Source organism: Hippocampus bargibanti, linkage group LG20 (assembly GCF_051943395.1).
Source record: "Hippocampus bargibanti isolate YZ-2025 linkage group LG20, ASM5194339v1, whole genome shotgun sequence".
Classification (NCBI taxonomy): Eukaryota; Metazoa; Chordata; class Actinopteri; order Syngnathiformes; family Syngnathidae; genus Hippocampus; species Hippocampus bargibanti.
This window is the reverse complement of record NC_142753.1, coordinates 4,829,049-4,854,136: the sequence shown is the minus strand read 5'-3', so window position 1 is coordinate 4,854,136 and position 25,088 is coordinate 4,829,049. Positions and strand designations below refer to the sequence as shown.

Genomic DNA, 25,088 nt, shown 5'->3' with positions numbered 1-25,088 from the left:
TCACTTGCCTTTATTTTGACCTTATAGTTACTCGACACCAACATTGACGTCATTGTCATGGCAACATAGCCCCGCCCACTACCGCCTTGATTGGATTAGAGAAATAAAAGAATAAAACTGATACAAATACATACTTTTATAGTTCTTTTCAACACGTCGTTTTGTTGATAAATATTGAGTGATATCCTAAAAAATGTGTACAAACAAAAACTAGCACCCATAAAATGTAAAAAAATAAACAGTGGTCAAAGTTACAATTTACGTTAAAACCTAAACAGGAAGTGACACAAACAAAAGATCGAAAACAATGTTGGCGATAGTACGGGTGTTTTTTTTTAATAGTTCGTAAATCGGGGATAAATTTGCTCTTTCATTCTGCCCATTTTTTTTCACAAATTGCACATGATTTTTAGTTGCTTCTATGCAAAATGATTACAGTCAGTCCATCCATGAAAACAAGTGTGCAAAACAGATTACATATATGTCCAAACCATGTGCTCCGAATGGAAGGCAAAATCATGTCTAATTCGGAATGTCACTCCAGCAGTGCGGCATTATTTTTCATTCACATCATTTTGACATTGTCACCTGAGTCCAAAAAGAATCGTCCGCCTTCAGCATGATTTTAAGGCGTGGGTGTCATATGATTACCATCATTTTTTGACATCTTGAACAATTTATGCATCCGTTAGCTTCATTTAGGATTTAATTAGAACACCTTGTCGTCTTTTTCTATCTTTTTTTTGGACAGGTTGACCTCCTTATTTCCTTTGCTCGAGCTCATTACTTACCTGAGAGGAGTATTTGTACGTGTGGAACTCACCGCCTTGCTCAAGCGTATATTGACTGACAAACGGGTTAATTGAATGTACAGGGTAAATTTCATTGTCAGGTAAATAGACATGACCTCAATTGAACTGTTTTCGAGCATGGCAAAATGTGTCCACCAGAGGGCAGACTTGAACTGTTCTCATCGTGACGGGATGTATTGGCGTCGATTGAAGACTTTTTTATCGTCAGCATGATCTTGACAATCATGTAGATCGCAAGGCATGATTAATAAACGCATCCATTGGGATCAGTTGGAATGTGAAGTGCACTTTGTATATCTGCTTTCTCTCAAGATTTCTTCATACGACACATGACATATCTTCAATTGTACTTGTGAAAAGCCCCGGTGTAGAAAATCCATCTATAACCTAACCAGGAAAATTGATTCACTCGTCGTTCTTTGTGGTCTGAAATTGCCCGGAGCTATTACAAGGTAAACTGATTTTCTGGGCGCATTGAAGTGTAACATGCACCCCTTGTCACATCTGAAGAGATTTAGCAGCAATTGCAACGTTTAAGATTTGTTCCGTCAGCTCAAAAATCAGAGGGATTGTGGTTTTTTTTCTCCCACCTTTTTGAAACTGAGAGTTACTTTTTTATACTACGAATTTATTCAGGCAGCGCATTCCCGCTGAATAAAAACACATTTGCACAAATTCCCTTGAAATATACAGTATCAATCATGATATTCCTCAAAGTGAAAACGCTCTCCACGTTATGATTACAAAAACGCTAATGTGCAATATGCATTTGTTTTATTAATCTTGGCAGGCGTTCACATCTTCAAATGATCCTTTTTACAATAATCTCTGCAAGTTATAATAATAATAATAATAATAATAATAATAATAATAATAATAATAATAATAATAATAATAATAATAATAATAATAATAATAATAATAATAATAGGGCGGCCCGGTAGTAGAGTGGTTAGCACACCGGCTTCACAGTGCAGAGGTCGCCGGTTCGCGTCCCGGTCCGGCCTCCCTGTGTGGAGTTTGCATGTTCTCCCCAGACCCGTGTGGGTTTTCTCCGGGTCCTCCGGTTTCCTCCCACACTCCAAAAACATGCATGGCAGGCAGATTGACCACTCCAAATTTTCCCTAGGTGTGAGTGTGAGAGTGACTGTTGTATGTCTTTGTGTGCCATGTGATTGGCTGGCAACCACTTCAGGGTGTCCCCCGCCTCGTGCCCGAAGACAGCTGAGATAGGCTCCCGCGACCCTAATGAGGAATAAGCGGTACGGAAAATGAGATGAGATAATAATAATAATAATAATAATAATAATACATTTCATTTAGAAGTGCCTTTCAAAACTCTCAAAGTCACTTTACAGTCACAGGATAAGTTTTTTTTTTTCTGTGGGTGAGCAGCCGCAGCCACACACGCCAGCGTTCACTCAACCCTAACTAATAATAATAACTAAAATAGAAAGCTAGCTAGATAGCCAGCTAGCTAGATAGATAGCTAATAGACAGCAAATAGATAGCCATCTAAGTAGCCAGCCAGATAGCCAGCTAGATAGCCAGATAGCTATCTTATTATACATCTCTGATTTTGTTCCACTGTCACCAATTTGTTACTATTTTAGAACTATAATACATTGGTAAGGTAGAGGTCACGGAGAGGCAAGTGGGGGTCATATTGCCTTTTTTTATTACATTTTGAGAAAATATAACCAAAATGCATCATGGAGTGTATTTGTGTGAATTGAAGAAGAAAATGAGAAGCAAAGTGAAGCATTTTTAATGTGCAAACCTGTTTTAAACAAAATGTTCATTTATTTAATCACTTCAGTCCAAAAAGCGACATTCCCAATCTAATGCAAATCTGGCCAAGATCCCGGCCATCCTCAAGCTGGTGACAACTCACTTCCAACGCGCCTCGAATCAGATTGCTCTTGGAGGATTTATGTTTTGTGTTAAGTACGACTGAAGCGACTCATGTTATTTCACTCCATCGATAGCAAATCCATTAACAATATCCAGTCGCTGCAAGCACACTATTCATTTACCGCGACCTGTCCCTACAGGGGTTGGAAGGATTGTTGGAGGCAATGAGGTGTATCTGCTTACCCCTCCCCGGGACACCGTGTCTCTACTGGTCAAATCGATGGCCATTGAGTCCGAAGCCAGCCGGCCCACCTCAGCTCGGGTGACGTTGTCGCTTTAGGCCCAAAGAGAATTTGCCGCCAAGTACTGGAGCCTTTGGAATAGAGACCCAAGAGGTGTAAGAGAGGTGAAGGAGCTCCAGTTCTCAACAGTAAACATCTGCTCCCCCACCGTGCTGACGAGTCGATAGTAGTCTGTTCAAAAGTCAAGTGTCATTCACACGGACTCAGCTTCCCAAATGCCCAAAAGATTAATCGATAGAAGCGAATGCCACATTTGAATAGCCGTCTATTTGACTAACCTCTGTCACTGAATGAGTTAAAATAGCACAAAAACATTTATGAGTACAGTTTGACAGTTTTTTTTGGTTTGTACTTGAATTCTAAATGTGAAACTCAAAAACCCGGAAAACCAAATCATGTGTAAAATGAATCTTTCATTCAAAAAAAAAAAAAATAAATACATCCAACACGCGTTTCTCCATCATGGGTTTTGATGACATGCTTTTTTTCTGTTTGATAGCAGGGTTGAGGGGTTACTTGATGCGCTTTTTGTCTTTCGCTGAGGATTTGGCGTATGAAATGATATTTGACGTGATTAAAGGCCATTGTTGAGTGGAGCTGACAGTTCTAATGGGGAGCAGAAAGAGGCGGTCCGGGCCTAAGAGCCTCCTGACAGCTCCTGGAACAGCTCGGAGAGACGACCCGTCAAGAAGACCCTACTTTCGACCCTTTGTGTGGCCCAAAAAAAAATATCGAAATAAATAAATAAATTACAAATAAAGACATGTTGTGTCGAGTCACGGGCAGATTTGAAGTCGTTTTGGCACCATGTTGTCTCTGTGTCAACGTCGCTATCAATCCCCGCAATTACCTTCACAACAGTTCCGATTTAAAATGTTTGTTGCGTTAGGACAGAATACAAATGTGAGAATCAAAGCGATAAAATTAACTCATTCACTCCCAGACAATGTGCAAAAATATGTCCAATCCAGTGCCAGGGTTATTGTCATTGTCACTTGAATTGCATTGATTGGATTGAATTTACCTTTAATAGTGTTGCCGTGGATACATTTACATTTCACTGCAGCAGTTATGAAAGGAAGAGGAAAGGAAAGAAAGTAGAAAAACACAATTCCAGGACTCACAGAATATTTTCGGACTAACGCATCAAAACCAAAAGCCTCCTTCACCATCCCACGTGCACCCCCCCCCCCCCCCACACACACACACACAAATTACCAATCACATGCCGAGGCGACTAATCGGCACCATTAAGCCGCTATTGGGCGCAATACTGCCACGGCCCATCCATCAGTTACATTGATCACGCATGGTCGCCTTTGACGTGCACACACTTGTCCGTTGCCTGAGAAATGTTGTGCAAAAGAAACCTAATGAGAAACTGTCAGCGGGTGCACAGGTAAACAAATCAATGGCACCCGGCGTTTGGCCAAGGTCATCACACACACACACACACACACACACACACACACACACACACACACACACACACACACACACACACACACACACACGCACACACACACACACACACACGCACACACACACACACACACACACACGCACACGCATAAACACACACACACGCATAACATGCTCATGCTGCAATACTACTCAACAAACTTGGAGTTAAAAGTGCAGCAAAGGTATCTGAAGTGCAAAGGGCGCAATAAAAAAATGGGATTTTAGCAGGTGAAAAATAGATTTCACTCTGTAAAAGGAGCATATATGACGGATTTTTTTTCCAAAATAATTTTCTGAAAACACTTGTTAACTCATTCACTGCCATTCACGAATTTATTCGGAAATTGAAAATATGATGTAGAGCAAATGTGTTGTTCGAATTTGTTTTTTTTTTTTTCTTGTTTTGATGCCGATAAAGCACTGGCCAGACATCTGGCATTGTTTTTTTTCCCTAACACAAAGGGGCATGATTTCCCTTTTTTTCCCAAGTGAGCACTTTGTTCCAGCTTGAGATGAGTTTGGGTTTGCTTTTTTCATGCTGGGGTGCCGATAAAGAACTGGCCAGGCGTCTGGCAGTGTTTTTTCCCTTCCACAAGGGGTAGCATTTATCTTTTTTTCCTATGTTAGCACGTTAGCACTTTGTTCCAGCTTCAACTGTTGTTAAAGCGCTACATAAACCAATGTTTATGTATTGCATTGTATTTTGTACAAAAACGGAAATCATGCCCCTGATTTCCCTTTTTTTCAAGTTAGCACTTTGTTCCAGCTTGAGCTGAGTTTGGGTATTCTTTTTTCATGCTTGGGTGCCGACAAAGTGCTGGCCAGAACTCTGGCAATGTTTATTTCCTGCCACAAGGGGCAGCATTTCCCTTTTTTTTCCCCATGTAAGCCAGTTAGCACTTCGTTCCAGCTTCAACTGTTGTTAAAGCGCTATATAAACCAATATGTATGTATTGCGTTGTATTTTGTACAGCCACCCCCATTTGTAGTTCAGTATAACTTAGGAATTAACTCTTTTTTTCTGATGAAAGAAGAGAGTCTAAGGTTTCTTATGCTGAATTGAATGTTTATGTAGTACTAAACTTCAAATGTTCCTGCAATTTGAGTGAAAATGACAAAAACCCTGGCAATGGAGTGAACACATTTTTGCAGTAAACATCTAAGAATCTTTGCAGGTGGACTGAGCAATTTCCTCGAGAATCTGGAGAGGATTGTGAACGCGGCCACTAGAAGGCGGTCTTGTCACTCTGCCTACTCAGCAACCCACTCGTCCAGAAAACCATGTGTGCTCTGGAGATGAGAGCATCTCGGATTTGCTACTATACACTTGCTTTTTGTTGCAATGTGGTCCGATCTACATCATTTGCGCATATTTCTGTTCACTTCAACTGTACAAAGTTAAAGTCTGCGTCTAATGATTCCTCAATTTGACCTGAAGCAGACTTGGAAAAACAGATGAGACAAATCAGTCCTTTCTCAACATGCAAAATGTCCCAGTTGAGAAAGTTAGCATTTTATGTCCGCTGTTGAAAAAAAAAAAAAAAAAAACGCTCCAGTATAAGAACATGCTATTCTTCTTCCCCATCTGACAGGACATTCCTCATCTGCTCTGTTTTCACTGCTCCTTCTGGCTATGTAAGGACTTAAATAAAAAGATCAGGCGGACTGGTGGCCTTTGATCGGCGCCTTAGATGACGACTCCCGCGGAAGGGTTTTTGTTTATGAAGACAGGGCGCAACAGCTGGCAAGCCCATCTATAAATAAAAGTGCTCCCCTGCATGGGGAGATTAGTGCATTTGAGCTGATTTTTAATGGTCTCCGGGAGAGATTAAAAAGTAAGCTGATTCATAATGCGGTGAATCACTCATATACCCAAGAGGGAAGTCAGGAGAGAAAGTCAGGGAGGGAAATGGTCTAAGATAAGAAGTTACATGGATAAAGAGGAGCAGCTTGTCTCTGGGTGGCTGCGGTTTTGTTCATCACGCAACATTGGCACCAGCACGTCTTCATTAAAGCTTTTTCGTAGCTTTTATAAGTTACCATTCGACTGCTTGCATGTGTAACAAGCTCAAGAATGAGAAAAAAAATGCACCAGTCGGCTCACACATCATCATTTATATAAAAAAGGGTATGTATTTTCCTCTTGGCTTTTGCCGCTGTGTTGAATTTTATGAAAGGAAAAAAAAAGCAATTATGTAACCGGCGTCGATCGGCCTGCAGATAAAGACACGATACTGTATATCCACCCACCTGAGGCTACCTCACCATCCTCTGCAAATATTGACAATATTCTTAACTCTTTTGCACTCTTTCTAAGAATTATGGAACTTGTTTAGCAAACGAGAGACGTGACTATTTGCATAAATAAATAAACAAATAAATAAATAAATAAATAATGAAATGAAATGAACACATAAATAAATAATTAAATAAAAGAAAATAAAAGAAAAGAAATATAATTAATTCTAAATGAGAAAAGAAATAAACAACTAAATAAATAAATAACTAAATACAGCGAGACCTCAACTTACGAACTTAATTGGTTCCCAGACAGAGTGTGCAAGGCGAAAAGTGTGTATCTCAAAAAAAAAATTCCCATAGGAAACCATTAAAATGGGAATCATCCGTTCCCATGTTTCCATAAAATATACTTTTCAACTAAATAAACCTTAAAACTACACACAACATACCTTATTCTATGTATAATAAATGTGCTATTGTATTGCAATGAAAGAAATATACTGCATTGTATCATAAAGTCACTTTATTTACATTTGTGATGGTCATTTATGGCTTGATGGAATGGCGTTGGAGGTCGAAGGTCAAAGGGAATTGCATGAGGACTGTAATTAAAGAAATAAACTGTGCTGTAAAATGAAGTTTTATTTACCTTTTTGATGGCCGTTGATGGCTTATGGAAGGAGAGTCACCTTCCATAAGGACTGTTGGTGCTGTTCGGTCGTGTGCTTTCGTCGAAGATCACTCCGCCAGCTGTGGTGGGTGTGTATTATGAAAATAGTGCTTATTATAAAGTTTAATTTTCATAAATTTGACATTTGTAAGACGAAAAGTTTGTAAGTTAAGGTGTTTGTAAGTTGAGGTCTCACTGTAAATAAGTAAATAAATAAATAAAATATTTGTATACATTAAAAACTAACTAACTAACTAACTAACTAACTAACTAACTAACTAACTAACTAACTAACTAAACTAACTACCTCAATGGATGAATGAATGAATGAATAAATAAATAAATAAATAAATAAATACAAAAAGAAGGAAATTGTCGTCACATCCCGTCTTATTATACCGTTCTCTAAAACTACCGTATCCCCTTGTCTTCTCGTTTCATTAATTCATAAGCACGCCTGTTTGGTAAAACACGCCCGACCTACAAGAAGGTGATTGGATTCCCTGAGAATTATTGACAGCAGGTCCGTACAATTACAAGCAATCAATGGTTTTAGTAAGCTAAGAGGACAATCGCAGCAATGCGGGAGGCTTCACATTGTTCATTTCTCCTCAAGTGCATGGTTCAAAGAAGAAGTCATTTTTGGACCAGTTCATCTCACAAAATAGGAGAGAACATTCAAGTCAATGATTTATGGCTCTTAATCACAGCGACTGGATGATCCGCTTTGCAAAAACGGTCCCAGCGGCACCCATCCGCATGTACCTGCAATATGTTGACCATCAAACACCAACAATCCACCTTAACATATTGTGAGGTCAAAACCTAAATAATTAACTAATTGACTGACAGACAAAAATGTGTCCGCTCCTAATAAGGATTAAGCGGTTTGGAAAATGGATGGATGGATGAAGTTTGGGAAGATGCAGCTTTTGTCAGGGTTATCTTGTCAAGGTACCACCGCGTGAACGGATACGATTCAGAACTATGGACAGTTCTTCTCATTAGCCCCGCCCCCTTAGCTCTTCTGCCGTCGGCGGTAGGCGTGGTTTTCCCCCGCTGGGACGAGCTTCGGGTACACTGCTTCCGCCCCCCACACCCTCACAGAGAAGGGCAAACACGGCCGGCGAGGACACGGCTGAGATTCTCTCGGATGGGATCAATACAACAACATTGAAGCTCCCAATTAATCCATTTTTTTGTGCGAGCGTGAAGTGGAGAAGAAAATGATCTTCTAGCATCAGACGTCGTTTCATTTTCTCCTTTTTTGGACGACGGAATTGCTCAAAGCTTTTTAAGTTTTCCTCGAAGTACACCTGAAGAGAGGCTCTTTTTTGAGGGGGGGTGGGTGGGCTTAAGGGACGACATGGAGAGCGAACAATACTTGCCGGAACTTCAGGCGGAGAAGGAAATGCTGGACCCGGCTTTCCAGCACTCTCTGCGGCTACTGGAGCAAGGTAAGACTCGGCCGTCCAAGTGACTGCGTGCACAGCGATTACATATAAACGTGGACATATCATTCTTGTGTTTTCACAACAATTTATTTACAAAACGTGGATGTTTCCACACCGTTGGTTGTGATGTGTGTATTTACTTGCAACCCCTTGTTGTCAACACAGATAGCCAAGAGTATGATGCAGGACACTTTAATAGCATTTTAATACTTTTATTCATGTGCATCATATTATTGGGGGTCGCTCATCGGGTCGAAAATTACTAATTAAAATAAAATAAAACAGGATATTTAGCATTTTAGCCTCATTGCTATCAACCACAGCGTAGTTTGGTGTTGTTGTCTAGCAAAGTCACTAATTGGTGCAGCTGAGGTGGCTTCTGGAACGACAAGGTGGGTTCAATATCCAATCAGCGAACGTTCGTGAGCCCTCCTACTGAGGGTGTGGCACAAAATGGAGTGGATGAAACAAATGAATGGATGAATGAATGGATGGTCCGTCTGAGTAACAGTGTTGAGGTTCACGTTTTTTACTCTGACCAGTCCATCTTGCTCTCTACATCCCTAAAACATGTGCATGACAGACCGCATTGCCCATTGATGTGAAAGTGAGTGCAAAAAGGTGTCCTTTCTCTTGCCCCGTGATTGACCGGTGACCGGTCCTGGATGTTTGTCCGTCTTTATCAATGTGTATTGTATTGTATTCTATTGTATTGTATTGTAAGATAAGACCAGCAAACAGAGATGGCAATTTTGTTTGTATACCGTCGCTTATATAATAAAAACCATGGTACTAAACAACAAATATTTAAAAAATTAACATTATAAAATTTAAAAATGCAAACAAGGTTAAGGTATAAAATCAAGATAAAGTCTGAAATAAAATGATGAAATTAGAAAAGATAAAACAAAACAGTCGAGTAGATTTAATGAACTCTGAACACTGAACAAAGAAATGGCCCTCCTTGATGATACTGTTGAAAAAAAATCAAAATATAAGGAATCTTTTGAAAGTGAGAACTAATTCTTGATTTAGCGCGAAATGAAGCAAAGAAAAACGCAAATAAAGTTACGTTAGAAAATCAAGTCTGAAATAAAATTATTAAATTAGAAGAAGTTGATTTAATGAAGCCGAAGTGGTCCTCCTTGATGATAGCGTTGAGAAAAAAAAATATATATACATAGATATAAAATATAAGGAAGCTCTTGAAAGTGAGAACTAATATTCTTGATTCATGAAAAGAAATACCAGTTTGCACAAATCCAAAATTTGTTCCACAGTTCAGGAGCTTTTATTTTGTCTGGATCTATCTAGCTAGCTATCTCGCTAGATAGCTATCTCGTTATCTAGCTATCTCACTATCTAGCAAGCTTGCTAATTCGCTAGCTAGCTATCTTGCTACCAATCTCGCTAGCTATATTTCTTATATTTGGTTACATGTGCGATCGACAGACAATATCAACCTATTTATTTATGTATTTATTGTGAGCCAATTCATCTCCAACAAACTAAGAGCGCGGCGTCATTTTAAATGCAACATGGTAGCCTCCGTCGATTACCGTAGTCTTGTCTTTCCTGGTTTTAGGCTGTCAATTTAGCCCGGCAAAGCCCTGCGGAACACCTCATGCAGGAGGCGCGAGTCTAGTGTAAACACCTGCTAACTTATTCATGCTTTCATGCTCTCCCGCTTGTCCCGCATTGCTTCTGCTTCCCCGATCTGGCTTCCTGCTGGGCCATAAAAGACGCTCTTGAAAAGTGAGGCAGAGTTTGTTTGCGTCCTCCCTTAGCGACAATCGATGCATATTCATCTTGCTAGTGTAATTCATAATTATGACCACCAGCTAGAAAACAGATTGCGTATAACTCATCTGCCCGCTTTTTCCCCCCAATTCACCTCCATCGCAACTAATTGAAGAAGACTGGCCATTGTTGTTGCATGTACGAAATTTTACCAGAACAAAGATAACACTATTCATGTGAGAGCAAAAATTGAATTGGACACAACAGCAAGTGGAAGCATTAATCCGTAACATTTTATAACATGAACGCAACTTGCCGGTGCAAAGAAAAAAAATGTCCGAAAACAGTCTGCCACCACTGTAAAAGCCGCAAATCCTGTTATCTTGCTTTCACACGGCAGATGGAAGACAGCGCCGTTTAAAACAGCATTTTCCTCTGACATCTTGATTTTTTTTTTTTCCAATTCGATCACGCCATTGGCAGGAGTAAGTGCAGTTAAAGCTCAGTTTTATCTCGTCCAAGATGAACTCATTCACTGCCATTCACAAATTCATTCGAGAATTGAAAATATGACGTCGAGCACCATCCCAGGATTAGTTGAGGTTTTGTTTTTTCTTGCCTATGTGCCGCTAAAGTGCTGGCCAGAACTCTGACAATGTTTATTCCCTGCCACAAGGAGCAGCATTTCCCTTTTTCCCCCTATGTTAGCACTTTGTTCCAGCGTCAGCTGTTGTTAAAGCGCTATACAAAGCAATGTGTGTGTATAGCAACCCCCATTTCAAGCTCATATAACTCCAGACCCATATCATTTAGGAATTAACTAACTAATGATAGAAGAGAGTCTAAGGTTTCTAACACTATTGAATTTTTATGTCATCCTAAAACTCAATATTCTATGGGTCCTGGAATTCAAGTGAAAATGACAAAAACCCTGGTACTGGAGTGAACACATTTTTGCACATCGTCTAGCAGTGAATGAGTTAAAAGTTACTAGTGCCACCTCATCAAAGCTTTGTCCCAGTTAGGATGCCGTGGCACTCCTTCAAGTACATTTTTAATTGGATATTCCACCGTAATGTTGAAGTTCCTCTGCTCGCTTGCCCTCCAAGCCCAAAAAAAACATAATCTCGCCTAACTGTCAGTTTTGGGATAATAAGCATCCTCCTTTGCAGGGGAGATGCCTCATCGTTAATTTATACATTTCCATCTCATCAACAGAGCAGCAGGATATTTCTAGCCGCGCTTGAAATTGGCCTCGAGTGTGAGCACTTCTTGGGTGAGAATGCCCACAAGTGAGCAAAAATCGGAGCTCTGGCGTGCGATCAAAGGCAAGAGATAGTGATTTGTTGGGGGAGGGGAGTGAAGAACAGTGCTCTCTGACGATAATGATCTCCCGATCCCCGACTGACTGACGTGCCGAGCCACCCAGCGAGCGGTCCTGAGTGGTCCAGGCCAGAGCGCAAAGCAATTTATTTCATAATCTCTACTCACTGAAAGGACCATTTCTTTGTTTCCTAACTGACTTCAGAAAAATGTTTTATAGCATCGAAAATACCCAAAACACGCAGACTGATATTTTTTGTCAAATGCAAAACACCAATATAAATGACTTAGTGTCCCAAAAGTGCAACACAATGAGCTCGGAACTGAGCACATTCAGAAAGTCCTGCTCCCTTGTTCGTGACATCACGCCAAGATACTCCTTCACAAACTGCCTTGCTCCAGAATCAAAACAATGGCTTCAGGGAGTTTAAATTTGAAGAAGATGCTTTCTTGTTACTCATCCAATTATGAATATGATTCAAATAGTTCTGAAGAGGAGAGAATAAATGTTTGCAATAGATTAAAGAAGTCCTTCCGTATCTATTCGAAACCTCTGGACTCCAATGTAGCGCCCAGAAAATGCACAAGATGGCGCACTAGCTCCGTTGCAAATGGGCTGATTTGTTTGCTGGGAATTTGTATAAACTTACACCTTCTTCATGCGTGTCACCGCAATTGGCTGTGACACACAACAATTCACCATCGCATTATTTATGTAGTTTTCCTTCTAATTTCGTGATCAACACTGTGTTTTCAGACGAAAAAAAGTACCCAAAATGCACTATGTGTCGCTTTCTGGTCACGGGCGTTCCCTCTGTGACGTCACTGAGGGCATCGTCACAACTCGAAAACAAGACTTCCTGAATATTCAGCGCGAGTCTTAAAACGTAAAATATAGTTATATGCGGTGGAATCTTTGTAAAATGCACTCAGTAGAAGTCATTTGAAGTGATTTTAAAAATTATGTACGCAACTTGTCCGGAGGTGTCGGTTGTCCTTTAAATAACACAACGGATGCTTTGCTTGACCCGTCAAACTCCAAACGCATTTGAACAAGGCGTCTTACTGTTGGAGCGCCGCTGTTGTTGCCCAAATGATCCGTCAACACGTTGCGAGGGATACAATCGCCATTTGCCGCCTTTGCGCTCATTGTATGATTTCGAGCTGTCAAATTTTGCTGACGACGACGCCGTCTACACTGGTAGACTCTCAATCAAAGCTACGAGACGAGGCGGCTTCAATAATACAATACCACCCCCACCCCACACCCCTTTTGGAGGAGTATCATTGCAAGATGATCTTTGGCCGCAGCTTGTAAAAAGAAGTGATTTGATTTTTTTTCCTTAAAGGTTTGCCTTGAAGGTTCTCTCGATGTCCTGAGCTGGAAAAAAAATCTGTATCTGGACTCATATTATTTTATTTGATGAATTAAAATTGAGTCATTTGATCTTTTTCTTTTTGTCGTTTAACTTTAGAAACCGTCTTGATTTTCTTTCTGTGACAACCACCGTTTTCACTTCCGTTGCATCTTCATTTTTTTTTATTTATTCATTTTTGGGTGAAGCTGGCATGTCTACAGAGGATTGCACCGGATTAGCTTCTCCGCCTTCTCAACTGATCCCATCCATTTTGTGTAATCCAACTCAATTTAATTATGTTTATCATTCCACCTCGTCGCCGCTGTGCTGCGGCGACGGTGTCGCACCTTGGCCAAGATAAGCCCCGCGTCCTGCACCTGCACGAGTCTGTTGCTAGCTAAACAGATGTCGCGAGTCACCTATACACCCGGCTGCTAAATCATTGACACCCTCAAACCGTCTGCGTGACAGGGATAAAGATATTTGAAGATGAAGATCATACCCTGACATTTTTATCCACGATGTGTCGTGAAAAGACTGTTTAATGATATCATGAGCTTTTACTGCACTTACTCCTGACGATATATACCATGACATAATTTTTAGTCTACTGCATTGATGTATATTGTCATATGTGGTTAGCTAGCTACCTATGCCTAAATGTATCTCCCTTGAATGTAATCCGCTAGCGCGAGTGTTGAAGAGTGCTTCGTTGTCACTGCACTGTCTAGAAATAGTCCACTGGTGGGATATTGTAGCATTAGAAAAGATGCTAACAGTTGACTGGGATGTGGTACAATCACCATGCACTCCCACATGGTTTCATGTAAGAGGCACTGGGGGAGCTCAAGCGACCCAACTCTCTCTATATAAAGAATGAAAGACAAAGTTTTCGCTATCTCGATGTGGTCTGCATCCATAAATGTGTTACAGACAAAATCCGACTTCAACGGAAAGTTAGGACGTCTGAAAAAAAATCATTGGAACCGCCCTACCCACTCTGGAGGACTAGCACACTGCAAGAGCCAAGACAAGGGCACGGAAAATCCTACTGGACCCTCCGCACCCTGCGCACCACCTTTTCCAGCGATTCCTCTCTGGCAGGCGCTACCGATCCGTGTCCACCGAATACAGCAGACATTTAAACAGCGTATTCTACCAGACATACAGTACATTCTTTGTCTGATCTACACACTTGGCCAATAAAGACGATTCTGATTTTCGATGTGCCTTTTTTGTTGAGCCAAAAAAATGTTTATGGTGCCTTGACGAGTTACGGGAGTAAATGCAAATTCTTGTCCTGCTGCTTCCTTTACTTTAAGAGCCCGATACTAAAAACCAATCGTGCAGACATTTTAAAGGACGTTGACTTTACCACTTTTTTAAACATGCCAGGCTGCCATTTCAAGCCAATAAAAACCGAGTAGCATGCTAAACACAATATGTCCTTAATTTTTTGCGAGGCTCTGCTTTTTTTTTTTAAAGCAAAATTTATAAGATATTTCTTCGACACCTACCCGATGGGGCAACGCGAACAGATGTGTATCGTTGCCAACGTTGCATTTGGCTGTGAAACATTGATTAAGTGTTACAGCGGCAACATAAACAAGAGGTCAGATCAGAGGAAATGAGCATCATAACAGCCTTTTTTCCTCATGTTACACAATTACCGGAACCGTTGTTAGTTGGACACTTGAACCACCGGCTCGTGTGTGCTTCTCACCGAGTCGCTTGGCCGGCGTGTCTCGTTAGAGTTCTGCCAAGGTTTGGGCCCATAAAAGCTTTGTTGTGATGGGGGTTGAGGTGGGGGGGGGGGGGTGAATACCGCTGCCTCCTCGTTAAAATTTTGAGCAGCAGCCAGATTGTTAGTTACTGGAGTGTGTTGTGTGGAGGGAAATTTAAAGAGATTTTGCTTTAATTTGAGCAAATTACATCTATTTTTTTGGTGTGTAAAGTCCGTGGATATTTATTTATTTATTTATTTAATTGATGGCTTATTTGGGTTTTTATTTATGTATTTTATTGTTTATTTGTTTTTATAGATTTATTCATTTGATTGTATGTTTTTATCATATATTTGTATTTATTCATTTTTTTGGTTGTTTATTGGTTTTTATTGTTTATTAATCTTTTGTTTATGTATTTGTTGTTTATTTGTATTTATTTAGTTATTTGGTAAGTTAATTTATTTGTATTGTTTATTTGTTTTTGTTTATTTATTTGTTGATTGAAAAATTTATTTATTTATTTGGTTATTTATTTATTGTTTATTTGTTGTATTGTTTATTAGTTTTAATGTATTTATTTATTTGGTTCTGTTTTCATAGTTTATTTGTATTTATTTATTTATTTTTTGGTTGTTTATTAATTTTTATTGTTTGTTTTTGTTTATGTATTTAAGTATTTATTTTTTTATATTTACGTATCTTTTTTATTGTTTTTATGTATGTATGTATGTATGTATGTATGTATGTATGTATTTATTTATTTATTTAGTCATTTGGCTGTTTGTTTATTTGTATTTACAGTAAAGTCTCGTTATATCGATATCGGTTATATCGATAGTACTGCTTATTACGATACTATTTCTATGAACGCAAGGAGAAAATTTACATGCCGCAGGATCAGATATATCGATAGTCCGGTTATATCGATATTTTTTCCGACTCTCGAGAATATCGATATAATGAGACTTTACTGTAAATATGTAAAATATGCAATTTATTTATTTATTTATTTATTTGAGGGAGATGGACAGAGAGTTAAATGGGACACGATGACAAAAAAAAAAAACTATCAACAAGGTTTTGTGTTAGACCAAATTGTCATGCGTTTGTAGTTTTTTGGGACAATAAACAAAAGCAGCTCAAAAAATGGTTTCCACGTTTTATCATTATGTATTCTAGTTGCTTTTATCTTATGTTCTGTTGTGCCTCCAGAGAGCAGTTGGTAGTCAAGTACATGTTTCCTTCAATGGCGCCAGCATGTATTTTCTGTTTTCTTGAAAGGGACAAAAGGATCTTTGAGGTTTGTATTTTTCCAATAGAAAGATGACAAGTGGGGGAGGGGTCTTGGGGGGTGTCTGTTGTCACATAGGCCGAGGCCACGATTGTTGTAAACGGTAAACATCCACATTTCATCTCAAAGAAAGCAAAAGCATGCAAGAAAGAATTCTTCTCGGCCGCCGCGTTCTCCAATGAATGATTCCCTGCACTTTAACGTTCTCCATCTTGACATGTTTCCATTGATCCCTCACCGCCCCCGCTTCCCCCGCCAAGTACCACATCTCCGTCACCTTGGCTGACAGTTATGAAATTAGACCCTTCCCCTCACTTGCAGAAATTTCACTTATTGACCAGACACTTCATTCATTAGTGATCCGATCTCACGTCGCATTCTTGTGCCATAAGTCATACGCGTCTGCCACAGATGAGTGTAATTACAGCGGGCGTGCGAGTCAACACAGCGAGTGTCGATGAGAGGCCGTCAGGGAGGTGAATGGCTAGGAATCAACTTTATAGATCTGCGGTCCGCGCCCGCTCGCCACCGGAGGGTCGAGGTTTTAATTGCTGTCTGAGCAAGGGGTCTGGTTCTACGTGAAGATGGGCCGCGTTGATACGAGGCGAGGACGTTAACGGCTTTCTTTCACTGCGGTTGTCGTATTGACTGCTTCTCATCGCGCAGCGCCCGATCGGGACGTACGTTGTGAGCTAAGAGAAATTCAGAGGCCTCGTTTTGGGCGGTCTTTGGTCCCTTTCCGGAAATTTGATGGACACTAACTGGGTTAGCGCTAGGTCACAGATGTCGGTGCGAGTACTTTAGCGGACGGCGTGCGTGAGCCGGTCGTAAAACAAACTCAGGCGCGTCAATGAAACAGCTGCCCACACTTGGAGCAACTTATTTAGGGTCAGCGCTTTGATTATATTTGATTTTTTTTCTTCTTATTTTTACAACAAAACGCAAAGATTGCTCTGTGTTAGGTCACAGTTTCACTGAAGCATTCCTAATAGCCTACCAGCTGAAACTACGGGCAATAAAAATGTTATTTTTTTTAAAAATCATTGCTGCTGCAGTAGTGAAACATATCGTGCTCAAAAATTTAGGAGAGAAACATACAAAGAAACATGGCGAACATGACAGCAAATCCAATCTCCCGATCACTGATTTTATAAATGATTAAACCCAAAAAGTGCTTTTACTCGATTACCTTGCCTTTGTCATGTGACGCCACAAAAAAAGGAGCATTAGGGCCGAAGACATTTTATGACGACCATAAAACCAGAAGAGGATCTTATTGCAATGGTAGCATAGTGACTACACACCTGTACAGTACATAAAGATTTTATGACTGTAACTTTTCAAAATCCTACCGTATCATTTAACTCATTCACTGCCATTCATGACTTTATTCGGGAATTGAAAATATGACGTAGAGCGCCATCCATGCGGTTGGGGGTAATTGGCAGCCTGCTGAAGGAGTCGAGTGCCATGTTGAGTGGCCACCTTCCATTCATCACCTGGCACAGAGCTGATTCCTTGTGAGTCGGGGATCGTGTTCGTGAACCATTAATACAGAACACGCAATTTGAATTTCTAAAAAAAAGAAGAAAAAAAACTCTAAGGCAAGTTATAAACAGATAAGAGTGTAACGAATGTAATCTGGGTTAATTATGCTAAAACCGTGCTAATCATTTCAGCATTTAAGGGCGAGTGTTCTTCTTTAACTGTGCACACGTTTTCAAAACGTGGATGATGCCACGAAAATCTCTTTGGCACGTAAACAGAGCAAAGAATGTGATCTATGACCAGTCCTGGCTGCTCTTCAAACCAGATATCACAAATACCCCCCTTAGGTAAATTGCTACTGTCTGCCTCATTATCATATTTATTTTAAGTATCATATGACCCATTTTTTTTCTAACATGAGATGCTCTTGTCATGATTGAGCAGTTCCGTATTTAAGGTCAGTCTCCGGAGAAACTGCTGAGCATAAAAGGAACATGACTGTTTAACATAATGTTGGGTCTGTCCTTGCCAGCGCAATCAAGGGAAACGCCTCCAAACAAAGCCCGTGTTTGGAACGGAATAGAGGGATGTTTCTCTTGCAATCTGCTATTAATTTCAGTCCAATTATTTTTCAGGTGAGACACTGAATGCATCCCCATGCTGGGAAAAAAATGGCAAGATATGTATTCATTGGATGCTCCCATATATGTAGAAAGGGAGATAGAAAGTTGGTAGAATGTTTCATATATATATATATATATATATATATATATATATATATATATATATATATATATATATATATATATATCGGTTATATCGATAGTACTGCTTATTACGATACTATTTCTATGAACGCAAGGAGAAAATTTACATGCCGCAGGATCTGACACAGTAAAGTCTCGTTATATCGATATTCAAGGGAGTCCGAAAAAATATCGATATAACCGGGACTATCGATATATCCGACCCTGTTTGCATGTAATTTTCTCCGTGCGTGCATAGAAATAGTATCGATATAACCGGGACTATCGATATATCCGATATCGATATAACGAGACTTTACTGTATATATATATATATATATATATATATATATATATATATATATATATATCGATATATATATATATATATACAGTAAATATATATAACGAGACTTTACTGTATATATATATATATATACAGCAAAGTCTCGTTATATCGATATCGGATATATGGATAGTCCCGGTTATATCGATACTATTTCTATGCACGCACGGAGAAAATTACATGCAAACAGGGTCGGATATATCGATAGTCCCGGTTATATCGATATTTTTTCGGACTCCCTTGAATATCGATATAACGAGACTTTACTGTGTATATATATATATAATATATATATATATATATATATATATATATATATATGGAGAATTAAATTATATAAAGTAAAATAACATAAACAAATACATAAATAAATAAATAAAATTGGCCCATTGCAGTTATGTCACTTGATCACGTGAGGGAGACATGATGGATGACGAAAATTAATGGCTGCTGATTCAAAGGAGCCGGAAACCAGTTTGGTTCATACCTTTGTCTATAAATACGATCGACCACACAGGGAAATATGACCATTTTAGAAGATAATTATTTCGATAAATAGATATAGGATGAGACACGTTGCAGGAGTTTCAACAGACGCAAATAGTTACAATTTGGAACTCTGTGCAGACTGAAATTGTCGAATGTATACGAGGGGATGCGTGGGCCCCCCTTTTGGAACACAAGCACCTAAATGAAGCACGTCTTACGATTGTAGGAATAGCACATTGGAAAAATCCACCCAATCTCCAGCCGTAGACGCCAGCGACAGCCCTAGGAGCCAAATATGTCACTAAATGACTTGTCGTGGCTGTTGGACTGTGGCCTGTAATGGAAGATGAATAGCAATCAAGCTGTCAGATTCAGCTTGCCGTTATTGAATGTTTTTTTCCTTCTGGATATGTTTCTCCAAACGACGTCAGGGGGGTGCTTGTTTGTATTGATTTCCCGCTTGGAAAACGTATGGTGTGCCCGTGTTCTGTTTGAACTGATGCGGGAACACAGTTGACGGTCATTTGGACGCGGCAGAAGGTCTCAACGTGATCCGTTTCTTGATCCGGAGGGTTTGCTCATCTCAATCTCCACCGCCCGGCCTCCCCGCAAAAAATAAATGTCAAACCGATTGTGACCTTCCAAAAATATTAGCAATAAGTGTTATGCTTTAAAAAATACACTCCGCTGCAGGCCACATTGTTGTTATGGTTTACCTTGGAGGGCCGTTGCAAATTTGGGGAAACCATATCAATGTTTAATCTGTCCACATATTACATACACAGCGTGCTTTTTGTGCCTGTAATGGGCAGCATTTTCACAGCCCCGCTTTGTTCAGCGGAAATGTCGGTGCTGTTGGACAGTCTGCTGCTGGATTGATACGTGGCTTGAGGAGCCCGCAATGAGAAGAAAAGAGCGTCAGCGCAGAGTGCCAATGCAAATGTGGAACTGTCGCGGCTTGGAATTGAAGTGGATTTACATCTGACAGGAGATGTGAGCAAAGATATTAAAGGAAGAGGAAAGGAAAAATATATAGTTTTTATTCAGTGAAACTGCATTCCCTGATTAAAAATAAGCAAGCTATAGAGATTAGAAATCTCGGACTATTGTTTTATGAGCGCGTATAATAAATAAACTTGTATGACAATGACGATATGAAAATTCCAACTGGCTGAAAGTCATCCGCTGTACCAACAGCGGAGATAACGCCGCAAAGTGAGTCTGACCTTTTGCTGGGGAGATTCCATTATGCCCTGCCTACACTTTGCATGTGTCCACTCTAAGAGCTCATTTTGCACTTGAGCCAGACAGCTTTTTTTAAATAAATATTTCTCAAGACGTCTTGACGTTTTAAACCAGACCTCTAACCGATAAAATTGCATTCTGCTGCACTACGAAAAAAAAAAACCCAGTCGAGAGCCTTGTCTAACCTAACACAGGCAACTTAGTGCGTTAGCATTGCAATGCTAATGACGTTCAGTGGCTGGTGATGCTCGCAGCTCTTGCACACGCCTCTGCTGTGGCGTGAGAGAGAGAATTCTCACTTTTTCGATGACACAAAGTCACATCTTTGGTGTGAACTGTCAGTCCTGCAGATGATGCGCACCACTCACACCCCCCCACCCCTCTCTGCTCTAATCTTCCCAGCCATATTTGCTCATATGCACGTCTCAGGTCGCCACTCTGACATTGACGACGTTGTCAAAGATTACTGTCACGCAACGTCTTTCCGAGCCCACAGCCCATTTGAATGGAGCAATGAGGGGTTAAGATGCGAAAGATGGGAGTGGGTGAGGGTGGAGGGGGATCCTTATTCTGACATTGCCCCTCCCTTTTTGTTGTTCTTGCTTCTCGGGATAACTTGATGGAAGCAGGATGCCAGTGGGTGACAACAGGCAGCGGAATATGGTTAGAAAAAAAAACCATTGACGTGACACTTCAATTTCCTCTCCATCAGTCAACGCAGCTGCCAGAATCTTTCTTATTGCCCCCGACTCGACTGACAGCTCCAGATGGATTTGGGACCTTCGGTTAACAGCAACAAAAAAGTGATTACATTCATGCAAATATTTGCTTGTAAGCGACGCTAAGAAAAAAAATGGATCGACAAAATATTGAGAATTTAAGTGGGTGGGCTGCAGGGACGGGGGGCTACTTAAATTACAGGCGAGGATATTTAAAGCGGTGGATGGATGTACCTTTGTTCGTCTCGCCGTGGAGAAATTTACATTACACAGCAAAGTTATGAAAGGAAGAGGAAAGGAAAGAAAGAAGTAGAAAAACAAAATACAGGAGCTGCTCAAAAGGCAGCCACTCTCGCGGCGCCATCTTGAAGTCAAAAAACAAAAAAACTAAATAACAAATATGACACAGTCATTCATTCTTCAGCACTTGCTGTACCCTCTTTGTGACATGATGCAGTTCCTGATTAAAGAGGAGAGGATTAAAGTGTCCTTTTCAGCAGTGGATGTGTGTTGTATATTTTTGCAATACATCAGCAGTGATGCCGGTAACTCAAAAAATGGCTGCCATTTTGAGAAAGTAGTAATTGAAACATTTTGAAAAACTAGTAATTGAATGTTTTTCTATCATCTATCGATCGAGTTAGTTATTCAGTTTTTTTAGTCATCTATTTATCTGTTTGTTTGTTTTTTTTAATGAGTGATCAGCAGGAAAATCCTATAAAAAGATAAATATCCGAAAACTGAGCCCATCTGAGATGGTATTGATCGTCGGGCCGACAGCAGTCACGTGACGATGCACCCTTGTTACTTTGCCGTCTGGCATCGTTTGTATGGACATAGTCGCTACTACCAAAGCTTAAAGGTCACCAATAGCAATTGTCGTCCAACGAAAAGTGACATCGACTTGCATCTCTCACAGCAGCAGCAGCAGCTGCCGCCGGGTTGTCGGGAAGATGAAAATATGCCTGGCTTCATTTAGCGCTGCGGGCATCCTGCGGCGAGAGGTGGCAAGGTAAAGCTAATGGACTGCTTTGGTTCCACAGTGAGGCTGTTGACTCAGCAACGCCGCCGGCTGTCTCTCCGGGATGCCTCGGTTTGATGACAATCTCACCCACGCCGCCGAGGACAAATAGAGACCCCCGGTGGGGGCGTCACCTTCATGCTGTGATTGCTCGGGGTTTTAAAGTAAACAAGTTCGATATTGCCAATTCGTTCATAAGCAGAATGTAGCGGTTCAACTAATGTTGCGGCGTCAGGCGGAATAGTTGCCATTTTTCCTTAAAGTGACGGAGACTGCGAATGGAAAATAGATAGGTAGGGAGGTTGGTAGGTAGGTAGATAGGTAGGTAGGTCGATAGGTAGGTAGGTAGGTACTGTAGGTAGGTCGGTAGGTCTATAGGTCAATCGGTCGATAGGTCGATTGGTAGCTAACTAGCTTGGTAGCTAACTGGTTAACTAACAAACTATCAAACTAACTAGCTATCTAGCTAACGCACTACATACACACACATACATACATACATACATACATACATACATACATACATACATACATACATACATACATACATACATACATACGTATGCACGCACGCACACACACAAACAAATAAAAAAATAACAAATTCCATCCCAATATCGTTCATCAAGGAAGCCGATGGGCCTGCAAAGCCGCAGGTGCGGCGAGCCAAAGTGTCGTCCCCTCTGGCGCACGGTCGATAATGAAACAGAGTGAGCGACGCGAAGAACTCCTTTTTCATTTCCTTAATCTCCACCCGCAGGCTAGTCCAGTGACACCCAGCCATTATTTTCCACCGCTTGTTCACTCATAAGGTCTCCGATGGGACTTGGATTAAAGGCGCGAGGAATCCACTGCGCCGCGAAAGAATGCGGCGCGATTCGGTCACCTTCATAAAGATGGAGGTCTACTCGGACTTTTGACTGAGTGCAATTTGGCTCACCAAAGCGCATGTATGTTTGCTGTTTATCTTGGACTCTGTCTGACTTTCTTACTTTTGGAATCAACAGACTGACACCATCTCACCTCATAAACACCCGCAAATGATTTAATGACGGAGGACGGCGCCTTAAAATAGAGAACCTTTTGTTCCGATTTGGCAACCGGCTGCAAAATGCTAAGAAAATATGCTAATCCATCCGCCGACGGAGCAGGGATGCTTATTTTCCCAATTAATCCACCATTAGTGCCATCAGTCGAGTCATCCCCAACACCGAAACAGACAATTTAGCCTTTTAGGTCTAATTTCCAGAAAGCTCTCCTGCAAAAATTAGGGTTGACGGTAAACTCAAAGTGACAATTAGGCACACTAATTGAAGGACAGTACAAAGAAAACAGGGTGAGATTCAGCCCGATGAGATCCATTAGCTCCAGAAAGGATTGCCAAAAACGGTGACTCGATGAACTGATTTAGCAGTTATTTGCGCCCTGTTTAACATTGGATTGGATTGGATATGCCTTTATTAGTCTCACAGTGGACATCTTATTTATTTATTTATTTATTTATTTCATCTGTATTCATTTATTTATGAATTAATGCATGCATGTATGTGTGTTTATTTATTTTTTATTCATCTATTTATCTGTTTATTTATTTCGGAATCAGACGTCCTAGAGTAGCCTGAATTAAGCTAGCTATAATTGGAGTGAATATCTTTCATATGGCACATCGTGATTTACACTTAAAGGACAGCCGACGTCACATTTTTGTTTCCTAACTCACATCAGAAATACGTTTTAAAAAATACTGTGATATTTTTAGACAAATGCAAAACACCAATAAAAATGACTTAAAGTGTCTAAAAAGTACTTCAATTTGAAACCGGAAGTGGCCAGTTTCAGAAGGTCCCGCGCCCATGTTAGTGGTGTCACAGCAAGACGTCTTGCCTTGCTTGAGAATCAAAACAATGGCTTCAGATTCGGAGAATATGCTTTCTTGTTACTCATCCAGTTATGAATATGATTCAAATAGTTCTGAAGAGGAAAGCATCCATGTTTGCAATAGATTAAATAATTTATTCCGTTTCATTTTGAGGCATTAGGGGTGGGAAATGTCGCACCCAAAAAAGGCAGAACATGGCGACAAACCCGTGTAAGGAATTAATCAGCCGGTTCCACTGGCTGATTAATTCCTTACATGGAGCTTTGTCGCCCTGTTTTGCCTCATTTTGGTCCTACACGACGTTTTCAGAGCCAAGTACAGCAAAATGAATTGACGCGATGGAAGGACTGCTACAATGTGTCCTTTTTTCGGTCAGGGGCATTCCTTCAGTGACGTAGGGTGAGGACTCGTCACCAACTCAAAAACAAGACTTCCAGAATATTCAGCACGAGTCTTAAAACGTAAAATATAGCTATATGTGGTGGAATCTTTGTAAAATACGCTCAGTAGAAGTCATTTGAAGCCATTTTACAAATTATGGACACAACTTGTCCGGAGACGTCGGTTGTCCTTTAATGGTAAATGTCGAGGACTATGGTCCCCACTACGTCTTGTTGACATAGAAGCAATGAGTTTGAGGCGCTCTGGCATCTGGTTCATTTGCTCTTCACTTTCCCTCCTCTCATTATTTATTTAGTCAGAGTGCACTCTTGAGCATCATGACCTTTAATCGGAGGCTTGGCCGAAGCAGCTGCAGCTACCAGTCGCCCCTTCAAAGCGCTACGTCCCTTGCGACGTTAGCTCTAAAGAGCGCAAGATCAGCTCCAGATATGGAATTGGGGGGTCACGGCAGCCTGAAGAAGTTAAAAATATATATATAATAATCATAATAATTAAATTAAATGGCCTCGGATCAGAA

At 40.4% G+C, this 25,088-nt stretch overlaps 1 protein-coding gene and 1 long non-coding RNA gene across 4 annotated transcripts in view; one reads left to right on the top strand and one right to left on the bottom strand.

Moving 5' to 3' along the window:
- Positions 1-15: 15 nt before the first annotated feature.
- Positions 16-3,183, bottom strand: LOC148882768 (uncharacterized). The gene is made up of 3 exons (XR_016113483.1): positions 3,117-3,183; positions 2,910-3,039; positions 16-2,057 (listed from the first exon to the last, which is right to left on the bottom strand). It is a non-coding gene; the product is annotated as an uncharacterized LOC148882768 (long non-coding RNA).
- A 5,280-nt stretch (positions 3,184-8,463) lies between these two features.
- khdrbs3 (KH domain containing, RNA binding, signal transduction associated 3) overlaps positions 8,464-25,088 on the top strand; it is a 97,802-nt gene continuing 81,177 nt past the window's right edge. For all 3 annotated transcript variants that reach the window (XR_016113450.1, XR_016113451.1, XM_088986862.1), the window contains exon 1: positions 8,464-8,800. Coding sequence is in view for 1 of the 3 variants with exons in the window: in XM_088986862.1 (XP_088842988.1) it covers positions 8,710-8,800 (91 nt within the window). In the remaining 2 variants the exon portion in view is untranslated. The remainder of the gene's footprint in view (positions 8,801-25,088) is intronic.